Raw genomic sequence first — 15,729 nt, forward strand, 5'->3', positions numbered from 1 at the left:
CTGAAATGTCCCCAAGTTCAGATGGTGGGTTACTCTCAAGTATGTGGCTGTTTCTGCTACTGCAGGACTTGGGGAGTTCTTGACTTTGTGTCACACAAAACGTCTGGCTTGGAGGTTGCAATCCCAGGGAATTTTTCATCACCAGGGGGGAGGTCTCCATCCCTACAAAGGGATCAAGGGAGAAGTCAGTCCCTGGTAAGTGAGATGCTCCCCCTAAACACCAACACAGCAGTCGTGTACCTTTCAAGGGGTTCAGGGGCAAGATGGGCAAGGCATTTCTACTAACTCTTCTTAAGGATCACGGACAGTGCCCTATGCTACGAGGTAAGCGGTGACTGTTGTAATTCTTACTGGTGAGCCTTTCCTGTCGCTGATTCTCGGCTCGCTTTGTATTTCATAGGACTGTTATAAGTCCAATACAAAATGAGTCTTATTTTTAAAAACCTGAAATGTTTTACAAAGCCTAGCATTCTCATATAGGGTCCTTTCCATTCTCCCCACTTTCCCGAGAGGCCAAGAACACGTCACACCATGAACTAGGAGAGGGGGTAGAGCCCTTGCTGATGAAACACATCAACAAAGACAGAGTCTTAGCCTGCTTGCTCTCTGGACAGGATCTCGGACCACAAGGTCTTCAATCCTGGTATAAATGAAGGAAGTGAGGACAGTTCAACTGGCACTCACATAACAAGAGTTCTGAAACACCTTCCGAAGAGACTATAGCAGTAGATGAGGGAAGGGAGTGCTACAGTGTGGCAGTACAGGGGGAACGATCGGCTACAGCAGTGAAAAGTGTGGTACCGATTGGTGTGCTCTCGGCGTTCTTGTACATGTAGCATAGATGACCTCTACAGTGGCCCTCCCACCTTCCCACCTGCATTAGGTGTTCTTTTTTTTGTAATTTATGTTTATGTATTTATTTACTGTTTGAACTTATTTATTCTACGTATTTATTTTTTTGGCTGCACTGGGTCTCTCATTGCTGTGCACGGGCTTTCTCTAGTTGGCGGCTAGCGGGGGCTACTCTCGGTTGCGGTGTGCGGGCTTCTCATCGCGGTGGCTTCTCTTGTTGCGGAGCATGGGCTGTAGGCACGCGGGCTTCGGTAGTTGAGGCTCACGGGCTCTAGAATGCAGGCTCCGTCGTTGTGGCACATGCGCTTAGTTGCTGCACGGCATGTGGGATCTTCGCAGACCAGGGCTCGAACCCGTGTCCCCCGCATTGCATTGGCAGGCGGATTCTTAACCACGGCGCCACCAGGGAAGCCCTAGGTGTTCTCATATAGAGTCTAAAAACAGAGGGCACTGAGCGAAGGTAGTGGTTATTAAAGGCTCAGGATCTAAATTCTACCTGCCTCTACACCCCTTCCCAGCTGTCGATTTGACCCCATTTTTGAATGCCGACCTCATTCTTCAACTTTCTCTGGCGTTTGTTATACTCACCTTGAAAACTTGTTTCTGTGATGCGTTGAGCAGACACAGGGTGGCAGACTGCAGAGGTGGAAGCTGGTGGTCGGATATTTGTGGGCTGAATCTCCTTCAGTCCCATTCCCATTTCTGGTTGCCCAGAGGCCCGACTTCCTGTGTATGACGCCGAGCCGTAGGATTGCGGGCAGGAGCCAAGTTCTCCATACAGTAAAGACCCCAGTGTGCCTTGGTTATAGTAATATACCTGGCTTCCGTCCTGGCAGGGAAGTGACAGGCGGCTCTGCCCCTGATTTGGAATCTGAGATGGTGTTCCCTGAGCAAGGCTGGCAGAAAGCGATGGATGTAGAGGGACCATGTTCTTGGCGTCTGAAGTTTTATCATACTGGGCTGCCAGAAACATGGAGGAGGCAGCTGTGTGGCGGTCAGTGAGTGCCAGAGTAAAGTCTCCGAGTGAAGAAGAATTCTTTTCAGTGCTTGCTGTGATGTCCCACTCAAGAACACCTGGATAGGAAGCAGCTGAAGTGGAGATCTGGCTGTGGTCAGTAACTCCAGATAACATAGTCGTGCTAGAATGTTGGTAAAGGTAGGCACTACCCATGAGTGTCTGGAAAGGGGTACCGGTAGCCGATGCCGAACTGACGGCAGGGGCAGAGACTCTGGAGAAGTTGCAGACACTTCGTGTTAGGGAAGTTGCATTGCTCACCACAGGAGGAGAATGCTGCAGAGAATTTAGAGTTCCAAGTAGAGATGGATGTTGGAAATTTTCTGTAAGAACAAGAGGGTCATGAAAAACTCAGGGAGGTTGAGAAATTCTCACTACGTTTGAGGAACGGCATCATCTGAAGGTTCTTGCTATCAGGACACCTCTACTATCACTACTTCCTGAGAAACCCAAAATCAGACAGTTAATGATGGCTGTAAGGACTGAGCAGTTTTCCACTCTTCTCTATTCACTGCCTGTGCTCCCATCTTGGGCACAGACGGGCAGAAGAGCCAAGTGGTGTGGTTCAGAGATTGTTCTCTAGGCTGGAAGCAACCTTCTCCCTGCCCTGTCTTTCCCTTCAGCCTGCACTCGTATTGACTTCTATGCTATTTCCTAGACTGGAAGCATTTTAGAACTAGGAGGCCCTTAGAGAACTTCGATGTTCTCAGTCTCATTTCGTGAGTAAGGAAACTGAGGCTCAGAGAGGTCGGGTTGACTTGTTCAAGTTCTCTCATTATGTTAGTATCATTACCAGGTTTCAGAACCTAAGTATCCTGACTTCCTTGCCAGGACTCCACTCTGAGCATGATACTGCCAGAAAGCAGGAGAAATAGAACTTATAATATAGGCATTTTTTTTGTCCATTAGAAAACAGTACGGCTATTACCATGGTCGTCTTCAGTGTCTCCCTTTGCTTGTGCAGTTCCCACGCTATTACCTAGAGGTGACGTACAGCTCAGTCCAACTGGTGAATTGAAAGAGTCATTTTTGCCCTCTTCAAGCCTGGTTTCTCATCCTACCTCAAAATGATTACCCGAAAGTGGATTTCTTAAGTGCTTTTGGAAAGGGAAGAGTTATCTGATTACTTCAGATTCCTCACCTGTAAAGTGGTTATAACACCACCACCAATAATAATAGCAGTAATAATTAATAGATGAATAAGCTGATCTATTGCGTATGATTTATATGGAGGAAGATACAATAAGTTCTAGAAAGACAAAGAAAAATCATGACAAGCATATTACGTTAACGAAAAAGAAATCCATAGATATTAATGAAAACTGGGGTATGTGGCAAGTATCGAAGCCTAATGAATTTACTAACAAATGGCATTCTGTACTATCCATGCAATATTATGAAAGTGAATTTTGCCCACTCTATTTTAGTGAATACTATTAACCAGAAGACACGATGGAGGTGATAGAGGTGAATGAATTCCTAGCCAATGCATACAGACAGAGAAGGTATGTCAGTAAAAAATGCATAACAAGCAACAGAATGCAATAAATGTGCATGTATAGGTAGCCACAACACATATAGACAAGTATTTCAATGAAAACCGGTACGAAGCAGACAGCAAAATAATAAGTGTAAAAGAGTTTCATTATTGTGCTCCTTCATATTTTTACCCAGCAAGTAAGAGGTATTAAGCCTAGGAGAAATATATATTTCAATGAATATAGCTTATATAATAAGCAGAAAGGAAGCTTAAAATGTATCAGGAAGGTTTTTGGATTTATCCTAGAACTTAGATTAGAATCATCTTCAGCATCCAAGAAGATGGCATCCCAAAACCTCAAAAAACCATCATGCCTAGAATCCAATTAAAAAAGATTTTCAAATGTAAGAAAATCCACAGGACTCCACAATATGGTTTTCGATAAATGTGGATGTTTGTTTGTTTTGTTTCTTTGGCCGCGCCGCGTGGCCCTGGCCGTGAAAGCACCGAGTCCTAAGCACTGGACCGCCAGGGAATTCCCTAAGTGGGGGGAATTAGAGATGTGGGGCTTGACTTTTTCTTCTTCTTCTTCTTCTTCTTCTTCGGTAGCTAAGATCTACAAGCGAACGATGGCTGTTGATCAATGTGCTCTCTGTGTTAGGAAGGAAATAACTGTAAAAATGAAAAGCAGCCTTGCCTTAGAACCTACATATCACACCAAGGAAAATAGTCCTTCTGATTCAATTTAGAAGATATCACTTAAAATGTTGAATTGGTGAAATGTCTACCTAGTTTAAAAATTAGAAAGAATAAAACACTGAAAAGCAGCCCCCTAGATAACCACTGTGGTTGCTTGTTTATAGGAGGCATCATTTCTAAAACGTATTTCTAAAATGTTTATATTCAAAACTGTCAAGTGGCCAACTGTATTCAGAGAGGCAATAAAAGAAAGAAAACGGAGTATGACTTTTCTGATAAGCTGCCTTTCCTGGTGATCCCCTGTTCTGGCCTTACTTTCCTTCTTAGTCTGTTAATGTAAGGGTTTGCTACCATCAACTTGGTTTTGCCCTGCTCTGAGCAGGTTTCCCTCTGTGCTGTTTCTGCTTTAATTGAAAATCTTTGGTTCCCATCAGCATTCCATTGCAAACTCCGTTTTTCTTGAGAGCTCCTCTATGCTTTCCCTCTTCATTCTTACATTTTCTCCCATCTCTTGGTGCCTGTTGGCCTGTGCTAATGAAAACCATCCTAAACTTCCTTACGCTCGACTCTGTGCCTCCCTGTAGAGCCCAGTACTCTCCATCCTCTCTCCCTATTCTCTCTTTTCAACTAGTCGAAATCCTAGTGGAGGGAGACCATTAGAGATGAAACATCTTGGTATATATTGCTAGTTTTCTATGTCCCCTGACTTTTCTATGTTTCTGTTGAAACACTCTTGAGAAGTGTCTGATTTCGTTTTCTACATGGGTACCCTTTAAGGCTCAATACTGGAAAAGAAGGGGATCAGAGTGATCAACCCAACGTGGTATCCTAACGTAACAGTTAAGGAAAGCAACAGGCTTTGTGAGACAGCCAGTGATTTGTCCAAAGTCACACAGATAGTAAACGTCAAAGTCAAAACTGAAATTAGGTCTCCAGACGTGTAGTTCAATACTTTCCCTCATTATTCCATGCTATTTTGAATCTCCTACTCAATTTAGGGGCAAAAGAAATCGAACGCAAAACTTTCCAACGTTTCTTTTCTTACCTGACATGGTCAGAGAAGAGGAAGCATCCACTGCAGGTACCAGGGATGAGGAGACAACACTAGAGGATGTCCGAGTGGCTGCAGCTGAACGGCGCACGTGTCCAGTACAGAGGTCACTGGTTACTGGTCCAAACAGCTCCACGGAAACCCCAAGACTCTACCAAGTGGTAGTAGGTTTGGTAGGAGAGTGATGTCACAAAGCAGGCAGTTGAAAGGTATGAGAGAGCCAATAGGGAGGTCCGATCCCCAACAGGAAGGCGGGCTTGGGTGAAGAGAGTGTAGGAGAGCTAAAACAACACCTGAGTTTCTGAGCTCTGGGGAGGAAATCCTAGAAGACAGATTTACCTCCCCCAGGCTCTTCCATTAGGGAAATCATTGCCACATTTCTTACAGACGTTCATTAATACACTGAACTAAGAGTTACTTATATTCTACAGAGTATTCTATTTTATGTATCATATACTTAGAGCTATATAGATCTTCTTTAATTAATAATCCTTAGGAAGGAAAGAGCCATCTAGTTTGAACTATTACAGTTGTTCTGAAATCATATGTGTCTAATGAGTGAACTGATAGCAGCTTTTAAGGAGCCAAAGTAGGGATTAAGAAGCTCTTTTTGTAACTTGGTTCAAGAGTAGGGTGAAGTTTGTTGAGTGTACCTTGTGGAGAATGTTGTGGTCCAAGGCTCTTCTCTTTTAGTTTCTTCTCCTTGACTCCTACCTTCCTTGGGCTGGGCTAGGCTGGGGGCCAGGTTGGACTTGCGACTTAACATTTCTCTTCCGCTTTCTCTTTTTTTTTTTTCTTCCATTATGGGCATTGCTTCGAGGACAAGCCTTGATCTTGCATTGGACGTTACTTCCTGTCACCTTCCAGCAGCAGGAGTCTTCTTTTCAGTGCTTGATGCTTCACGAAATAGACTCTGCCCGTTGGCAGCAAATACCAGAGAGCTAGGAGACAGAGCTGGTTGCAGACCTTTCCTCTTCCAGCCTTTGGTTGCAATTGTTTGGCCCATAATTTGCTAGCTCTAGTTCCTTGGGCCACACAGGTATCCTGCCATCTCCAGCTCTTGTTATATGTGAGAGACATTCTGAACACTGTCCCTTTTTCTTTGCACAGAAGTATATACAGTGTGGCAGTTACTGTAATCTCCTCCGCCTTGCAAACAGCCACTCTAGAATCTTGGACCTCTAGGACTCTCTGTCTTGCATGCTTGGGGGCAAGGCCAAGCAAAATGAAGAGGAGAATAATTAGAGAAAGAGGAGGACGTTGGTGGAGAATTGGGAGCAGGTAAGGTGAAAGGGCACAGGAGAAAAGAGATGCATGTAGACTTTTTGGTTTCTGTGGGAAACAGGTTGACACACTTGGGCCTCATTTGGTATTAACAGAACAGAGAGTTAAAGATCTAAGTAGCTAGATAGTGTGCAGCAACTGCCATGAAGTCTGTACACTGAAGAGAACAGTCTCACATCTAGTTTTCATTTTGTTTTATGTCATAGTACCTTATTTATAGCATTCACTGGTGTGTTTGTAGAATACAGATGTTTTCAAATGCTCTGGTTTTGTCTACATGGTTATCTCCTTGTCCTGTTTGTAAGGAATCCAACATTGTAAGACATATTGCATGTTTTTCTCTTGACGATTGTTGACCTTGAAGCGTCATGAACTAACTTGAGCTGTTGGATTCTGTGGAGAAACGTTCAAAAGGGTCTGTGAAAAAGGCACTGTGGTGAGTCGCATTATGCACCCGAGCGTAAGGAGCAAGATATCTGCCACCAGCCCAGCTTGGCCTGGATTGCCTCTGTTTTAGTTCCCCTGGTTAGTGCTTTTCTCCCTAACCACTCTTGTGACTGTGATAATGTGAGTAAGGGCGGAGTTGCTAATGATCTATGTGTGAGGTAAGCTGGTTTGAGGGAGGAAATCTATGGACCTAGTCATTTTCCTTGGTGGTAAGCTTTCAGGGGTGCAGAGATGGATCTTCCTGGGGCCTTTTCTGGTCCCAGGAAGATATCGCATAGATGGGACCTCCCAAGACACACATTGAATCTTTAGGCCTGTTTTTCCTATTATGAGGTACGAACGAGTTTCTTCACTGATGGGGATGATGCTTATCTGAGAAGAAATTGTGAAAGGTGGTGTAGTGTAGAGGTGTGGCTTAAGCTTTTAAGTTTTCCTCCAGGTTTTTCCCCTAAGCTTCCTACTTCGGACGGCCTACTTACATGATACTAGTAGGTGATGTCCGGCTAACAACTTCCTAAATATACCTGCAAGCCAGATCAGTGTCTCTTTTCTCTGTATTCCCATGGAAATCAAGAGTCCCGCCGAATTTTCCATCGAAACAGTTGATTTGTGTTGTCTCTAGGAATTCTAAAGGGCGTACCGTTGCTTCCTAACCGGTGTCATTTGGGAGATCCGCCTCTGTACGTTCAAATGATTAATTTTGAGACTTTGCTCATGTGTGCAGTAAACCCTTGAATTCCCTAAGACCTTCCTTTCCTCCATCTCCTACCCCATTAAGCCCGCTTCAGTTCATCTCCTGAATTTCTTTGGAATCTGTCAGCCAGCTCTTCCTCAACTTCCTAATACTGAACTTGCCTGTCTGTTGCGATTAGGTCCTAACTGGTGTCCATATATCTTGTTTCCTTCCAATCCACTCTTCACACAAGAAACCTTCAAAGCAAGTTGGAACGTTGCTCATAAACATCGCTCACAAGCATTGTTTTGAGAATAGAAAACACACTGTTGGCCTTTAAGACTCTGCGTGGTCTAGAATCCTCTCTGCTTCTCTAGCCCCATCTTGTGCCACTTTTGCCCTCACTTTCTATGCTTCAGATACACTGAATTAACCTTAGTTCTCACTCATCTGACAGAAGTCAGTTCAGATACTATTTTTCACTGTGATTCCTAGCATTAAGGAATTTGATTATCAGGTTTTTTATGAGGACTATTTCATCAGGGGTACAGAAGTTCTGGCCATCTCTGGTTTTGGATATCCCTTATTTGTTGAGACCTTTGCGTTGTTTGGTTGCCTTTTGTCTGTTTTCCAGATGGGAAAACAGGAACAAGGGAAGTATAGGTTATTACTAGGTGGGGTTGAACAAGTGGAGCAGCAAACTGCAAAGCAGAAAGAAGAGGGACGTACTATAGAGGGATATGACTTCCATTCTCAAGGCGCCTGCATCCTGTGCAGGGAGACAGCCTAACATAAAATGTGCCTAACAACAAATATATTGACTTCTTACTAAAAATCTCCAGTTCATAGAACCGAGGGGTTTGTACCTTCTCCTTTAAAAGTGATAGTCCTGGGACTTCCCCGGTGGTCCCGTGGTGAAGACTCTGCGCTTCCAATGCAGCAGGCGTGGGTTCAATCCCTGGTTGGGGAGCTAAGATCCCACATGCTGCGCAGCCAAAGAAATTTTTGTCGAACGTTATACTCCTGTATTGTTGGCTTTAGTGGTTTAGATTTTGTTGTACTGTTAAGAAGATTTCAGTTTATTTACCGGGAACAAACAACACATAATGTAAAAATAGTTTCCCAGAAACGATTTCCATCATTCTCTTCTTCCCTTTCTCCCGCAGACTGGTGTTTCACCTTGACAAGTTCTCTGTCATTCCATAGGAAAGCTGTCTGGCTTGGAGGTTGCAATCCCAGGGAATTTTTCATCAGCGGGGAAGTCTCCATCACTACAGAGGAATCAAGGGAGAAGTCAGTCCCTGGTAAGTGAGATGCTCCCCCTAAACACCAACACAGCAGTCGTGTACCTTTCAAGGGGTTCAGGGGCAAGATGGGCAAGGCATTTCTACTAACTCTTCTTAAGGATCACGGACAGTGCCCTATGCTACGAGGTAAGCGGTGACTGCTGTAGTTCTTACTGGTGATCCTTTCCTGTCACTGATTCTCGGCCTTCTTTGTATTTCATAGGACTGTTGTCAGTCCAATACAAAATGAGTCTTATTTTTAAAAACCTGAAATGTTTTACAGAGCCTAGCATTCTCATATAGGGTCCTTTCCATTCTCCCCACTTTCCCGAGAGGCCAAGAACACTTCACACCATGAACTAGGAGAGGGGGTAGAGCCCTTTCTGATGAAATACATCAACAAAGACAGAGCCTTAGCCTGCTTGCTCTCTGGACAGGATCTCGGACCACAAGGTCTTCAATCCTGGTATAAATGAAGGAAGTGAGGACAGTTCAACTGGCACTCTGATAACAAGAGTTCGGAAACACCTTCCAAAGAGACTATAGCAGTAGATGAGGGAAGGGAGTGCTACAGTGTGGCAGTACAGGGGGAATGATCGGCTACAGCAGTGAAAAGTGTGGTACCGATTGGTGTGCTCTCGGGGTTCTTGTACATGTAGCATAGATGACCTCTACAGTGGCCCTCCCACCTTCCCACCTGCATTAGGTGTTCTTTTTTTTTGTAATTTATGTTTATGTATTTATTTACTGTTTGAACTTATTTATTCTACGTATTTATGTTTTTGGCTGCACTGGGTCTCTCATTGCTGTGCACGGGCTTTCTCTAGTTGGCGGCTAGCGGGGGCTACTCTCGGTTGCGGTGTGCGGGCATCTCATCGCGGTGGCTTCTCTTGTTGCGGAGCATGGGCTGTAGGCACGCGGGCTTCGGTAGTTGAGGCTCACGGGCTCTAGAATGCAGGCTCCGTCGTCGTGGCACATGCGCTTAGTTGCTGCACGGCATGTGGGATCTTCGCAGACCAGGGCTCGAACCCGTGTCCCCTGCATTGGCAGGCGCCACCAGGGAAGCCCTAGGTGTTCTCATATAGAGTCTAAAAACAGAGAGCACTGAGAGAAGGTAGTGGTTATTAAAGGCTCAGGATCTAAATTCTACCTGTCTCTACACCCCTTCCCAGCTGTCGATTTGACCCCATTTTTGAATGCTGACCTCATTGTTCAACTTTTCTCTGCCGTCTGTATACTCACCTTGAAAACTTGTTTCTGTGATGCGTTGAGCAGACACAGGGTGGCAGACTGCAGAGGTGGAAGCTGGTGGTCGGATATTTGTGGGCTGAATCTCCTTCAGTCCCATTCCCATTTCTGGTTGCCCAGAGGCCCTACTTCCTGTGTGTGACGCCGAGCCGTAGGATTGCGGGCAGGAGCCAAGTTCTCCATACAGTAAAGACCCCAGTGTGCCTTGGTTACAGTAATATACCTGGCTTCCTTCCTGGCAGGGAAGTGACAGGCGGCTATGCCCCTGCTTTGTTCGTGGGCCTCCTGATCCAGCAGTTCCCTTGGCTCTGCCCCTGTCGTCAGCTGCCCCTAGGATAACTCTGAGCCCTAGCCACTTCTCTGGTAGATTTCCCTATTCCCCCACTACAGTCACACCTGAATAAGGCAACTCAGACCTTTCAGAGATGTGTCCTGAACCTCTTGTTTTCTGAAATACCTATCTGGTGGTTGTGAGACTTAAGGCCAGCGTCCCCGAGAGACTTTTTCTATTTCTCCTAGTAAACCTAGACTCATCTTCTGTCACCTTCAACTCTACTCCAATTGTGTTCTTTCAACCCAGACCTCTGACCCTGCTTTTTACTTCTGCCATTTCATCCTCGCTCCTGCTTCCTTTCCTAAATCCATACGTCTCTTTTGGCCTTCCTAGCCCTGGGCCAAGTTCCTTCCTCTTTGCTCAGTTTTTACCCCTTTCCTTCATTCTCCCATCCAACTTTCAGTCCTTCCTTTCTCACGCCCCAGTTAGCAGCATCTGAAAATTCGAAAGGTTTGTTACTCGTCTATTAATTGTATTCCATTTACTTATTCAGTTCTATACCTGTCTTACCTGTGTATGGAAGAACAGCTGGTAGCCAAGGTGGCACCAAGAATCCTAGCAGCTCTCACTTGACGTATCCGTAGTAGTCGGCAATTTCCATTTCGTTTTCCCTCTCGGTGAAAAATTGCAGCTTGCCCGAAGAGGTGTATCTGGCAGCATTCTCCCGTTGTTGTTGAGCCCGCCTCTTCATGGCCTCTCGCTCTGGCCTCTGCTCTTGTTCGATGGGCTTTGACATGACTGGCTCAGGCACGTTGGGTTCCCTCCATGGAACTCGTTGCTTGCTGAAGTCTTGGAGTAGAAATTGGGTTTGGAGCTTGGGTGGGGACTGGCGCTTATTCACAGCAGGGGGAACAGGCTCCCCCGCTGGAGAGGAGCGCCAGATGAAGTTTTGGAGGGTGCAGGCCTAGGAGCAGCAGACTGAGGGACACGAGGCTGGGTATGGTTGGTCCAAGCCGGTTGGGTTGGGTTGGTCACAGTTGGCTGAGCTGGTTTGGCGGGGCCTGGCAAAGAGGCAGGAGCTGGCTGGGATGAATTGGCTGCAGCAGGTTGAGCTGAGTCAGTAGAACCAGGCTGGGCACGGTAAGCCCCAGCAGGCCGATGTGAGGCCAGAGACTGTGGCCTCCGAGGAGCGGGTCGAGCTTGAGGCTTGTCCCAGGCAGAAAAAGGCAGAGGTATCAACTTGACCTTCCCAGGAGGAGGCCGCTCATACTGGGCTGGAGACGGACACTCTGTTTCAGCACTGCTGTCTGGTTTCTGGGCTTGGACTTGCGTTTTCTCAGGACCCTTCCCCTCACGTGGGGTATGCCGCCATGGCTGGATAGCTGGGGGTGGCTGGGGGTCTTTGGGGTTGCTTGACTTTCCCAAGAGCCGACAGGAAGAGAGCCCAGTTTTCGTCTCATTCTTCTTCCCCAGCGCATGAAGAACCTTCACAGACTCCAGCATGCGCACGCCAAGGGAGGTTCGAGGCTTTTGAAAGCTCTGTTGGAGAAGCTCAGTTTGGTGTTCCTTTCGCTTCGTGTGGGGGATTGCTGGCTTCTCTTCTGCCTTGACTTTGTTCCCTGACTGCTTGTTCTCCTCAGCCTTGTTTCTCCCTCTGGTCCTTTTGGTCTTTTCCTGCCCGTGGCTCTTAGTTTTGCTGATCTTTCTGGATGCAGCTTTCTGAGGTTTGCCTTGAGAGTGCTTGGCCGTGTTCACAGGAGCCCTGTCACTGACTGCAGCGTGGCATGTAACCACTTCTCCCCCTAACGGGCACTCTGGATTCTTTGGCTGGATTTTGGCCTTGGGAGCGCCACTGATAGGCTCAGAGGCTTTCTGTTTGTTCTTCCTGGGTTGATCAGAGGGAACCTTTATGACACTTGGCTTTTCCTGCACCTGATTCACCTTAATGGCTCTGGTGTCTTTAGCTTTGATCACGTTGGGACCTTGGGATTGATCAAGATCTTTCAAAGGATTAAAGAGCTGGGGAAGGTGAATATCCTCCGCCAGTGTAGTAATGTCTGCAAGACCACTGCTAGGTTCAATCCCATTTTCAAGTGTCCCTAGGTCCTGACGACTCCGGCTGTTCTCTCCCAGATCAGCATTTTCAGAACCAGGCTGCTCCTCTTGGCTGAGGGGATCGGTGCAGGCCAGCGGCTGGTGAATATCAGGGATTCCTAAAGGGAGTAGTGGAGGATCTTGGTTCTCTGTTGGGATCTGGTAGGCATCCAGAGGCTTTGAAAGCTTGGTTTTGATATCATCCACGTGCTTACTCTCTATTTGTCCCTGGCTTGGAGCTGGAGGCAGGGCCAGGAGACGCCTGGCACTCTGGACTGGAGCTGTCACTGAAATGTCCCCAAGTTCAGATGGTGGGTTACTCTCAAGTATGTGGCTGTTTCTGCTACTGCAGGACTTGGGGAGTTCTTGACTTTGTGTCACACAAAACGTCTGGCTTGGAGGTTGCAATCCCAGGGAATTTTTCATCACCAGGGGGGAGGTCTCCATCCCTACAAAGGGATCAAGGGAGAAGTCAGTCCCTGGTAAGTGAGATGCTCCCCCTAAACACCAACACAGCAGTCGTGTACCTTTCAAGGGGTTCAGGGGCAAGATGGGCAAGGCATTTCTACTAACTCTTCTTAAGGATCACGGACAGTGCCCTATGCTACGAGGTAAGCGGTGACTGTTGTAATTCTTACTGGTGAGCCTTTCCTGTCGCTGATTCTCGGCTCGCTTTGTATTTCATAGGACTGTTATAAGTCCAATACAAAATGAGTCTTATTTTTAAAAACCTGAAATGTTTTACAAAGCCTAGCATTCTCATATAGGGTCCTTTCCATTCTCCCCACTTTCCCGAGAGGCCAAGAACACGTCACACCATGAACTAGGAGAGGGGGTAGAGCCCTTGCTGATGAAACACATCAACAAAGACAGAGTCTTAGCCTGCTTGCTCTCTGGACAGGATCTCGGACCACAAGGTCTTCAATCCTGGTATAAATGAAGGAAGTGAGGACAGTTCAACTGGCACTCACATAACAAGAGTTCTGAAACACCTTCCGAAGAGACTATAGCAGTAGATGAGGGAAGGGAGTGCTACAGTGTGGCAGTACAGGGGGAACGATCGGCTACAGCAGTGAAAAGTGTGGTACCGATTGGTGTGCTCTCGGCGTTCTTGTACATGTAGCATAGATGACCTCTACAGTGGCCCTCCCACCTTCCCACCTGCATTAGGTGTTCTTTTTTTTGTAATTTATGTTTATGTATTTATTTACTGTTTGAACTTATTTATTCTACGTATTTATTTTTTTGGCTGCACTGGGTCTCTCATTGCTGTGCACGGGCTTTCTCTAGTTGGCGGCTAGCGGGGGCTACTCTCGGTTGCGGTGTGCGGGCTTCTCATCGCGGTGGCTTCTCTTGTTGCGGAGCATGGGCTGTAGGCACGCGGGCTTCGGTAGTTGAGGCTCACGGGCTCTAGAATGCAGGCTCCGTCGTTGTGGCACATGCGCTTAGTTGCTGCACGGCATGTGGGATCTTCGCAGACCAGGGCTCGAACCCGTGTCCCCCGCATTGCATTGGCAGGCGGATTCTTAACCACGGCGCCACCAGGGAAGCCCTAGGTGTTCTCATATAGAGTCTAAAAACAGAGGGCACTGAGCGAAGGTAGTGGTTATTAAAGGCTCAGGATCTAAATTCTACCTGCCTCTACACCCCTTCCCAGCTGTCGATTTGACCCCATTTTTGAGTGCCGACCTCATTCTTCAACTTTCTCTGGCGTTTGTTATACTCACCTTGAAAACTTGTTTCTGTGATGCGTTGAGCAGACACAGGGTGGCAGACTGCAGAGGTGGAAGCTGGTGGTCGGATATTTGTGGGCTGAATCTCCTTCAGTCCCATTCCCATTTCTGGTTGCCCAGAGGCCCGACTTCCTGTGTATGACGCCGAGCCGTAGGATTGCGGGCAGGAGCCAAGTTCTCCATACAGTAAAGACCCCAGTGTGCCTTGGTTATAGTAATATACCTGGCTTCCGTCCTGGCAGGGAAGTGACAGGCGGCTCTGCCCCTGATTTGGAATCTGAGATGGTGTTCCCTGAGCAAGGCTGGCAGAAAGCGATGGATGTAGAGGGACCATGTTCTTGGCGTCTGAAGTTTTATCATACTGGGCTGCCAGAAACATGGAGGAGGCAGCTGTGTGGCGGTCAGTGAGTGCCAGAGTAAAGTCTCCGAGTGAAGAAGAATTCTTTTCAGTGCTTGCTGTGATGTCCCACTCAAGAACACCTGGATAGGAAGCAGCTGAAGTGGAGATCTGGCTGTGGTCAGTAACTCCAGATAACATAGTCGTGCTAGAATGTTGGTAAAGGTAGGCACTACCCATGAGTGTCTGGAAAGGGGTACCGGTAGCCGATGCCGAACTGACGGCAGGGGCAGAGACTCTGGAGAAGTTGCAGACACTTCGTGTTAGGGAAGTTGCATTGCTCACCACAGGAGGAGAATGCTGCAGAGAATTTAGAGTTCCAAGTAGAGATGGATGTTGGAAATTTTCTGTAAGAACAAGAGGGTCATGAAAAACTCAGGGAGGTTGAGAAATTCTCACTACGTTTGAGGAACGGCATCATCTGAAGGTTCTTGCTATCAGGACACCTCTACTATCACTACTTCCTGAGAAACCCAAAATCAGACAGTTAATGATGGCTGTAAGGACTGAGCAGTTTTCCACTCTTCTCTATTCACTGCCTGTGCTCCCATCTTGGGCACAGACGGGCAGAAGAGCCAAGTGGTGTGGTTCAGAGATTGTTCTCTAGGCTGGAAGCAACCTTCTCCCTGCCCTGTCTTTCCCTTCAGCCTGCACTCGTATTGACTTCTATGCTATTTCCTAGACTGGAAGCATTTTAGAACTAGGAGGCCCTTAGAGAACTTCGATGTTCTCAGTCTCATTTCGTGAGTAAGGAAACTGAGGCTCAGAGAGGTCGGGTTGACTTGTTCAAGTTCTCTCATTATGTTAGTATCATTACCAGGTTTCAGAACCTAAGTATCCTGACTTCCTTGCCAGGACTCCACTCTGAGCATGATACTGCCAGAAAGCAGGAGAAATAGAACTTATAATATAGGCATTTTTTTTGTCCATTAGAAAACAGTACGGCTATTACCATGGTCGTCTTCAGTGTCTCCCTTTGCTTGTGCAGTTCCCACGCTATTACCTAGAGGTGACGTACAGCTCAGTCCAACTGGTGAATTGAAAGAGTCATTTTTGCCCTCTTCAAGCCTGGTTTCTCATCCTACCTCAAAATGATTACCCGAAAGTGGATTTCTTAAGTGCTTTTGGAAAGGGAAGAGTTATCTGATTACTTCAGATTCCTCACCTGTAAAGTGGTTATAACACCACCACCAATA

General features: G+C 46.8%; 1 protein-coding gene across 5 annotated transcripts in view; it reads left to right on the forward strand.

Moving 5' to 3' along the window:
• LOC309622282 (uncharacterized protein) overlaps positions 1-15,729 on the forward strand; it is a 53,311-nt gene that overhangs the window by 19,094 nt on the left and 18,488 nt on the right. For 4 of the 5 annotated variants that reach the window (XR_014240673.1, XR_014240674.1, XM_082409403.1 and 1 more), the window contains one exon: positions 8,668-8,805. Coding sequence is in view for 2 of the 5 variants with exons in the window: in XM_082409403.1 (XP_082265529.1) it covers positions 8,668-8,805 (138 nt within the window). In the remaining 3 variants the exon portion in view is untranslated. Of the gene's footprint in view, positions 1-170; positions 196-8,667; positions 8,806-15,729 lie in introns of those variants that run through there. The other variant, XR_014240675.1, reaches the window with a different exon arrangement.

Source organism: Balaenoptera borealis (genome assembly GCF_965194805.1).
Source record: "Balaenoptera borealis genome assembly, contig: HAP1_SCAFFOLD_1987, whole genome shotgun sequence".
Classification (NCBI taxonomy): domain Eukaryota; kingdom Metazoa; phylum Chordata; class Mammalia; order Artiodactyla; family Balaenopteridae; genus Balaenoptera; species Balaenoptera borealis.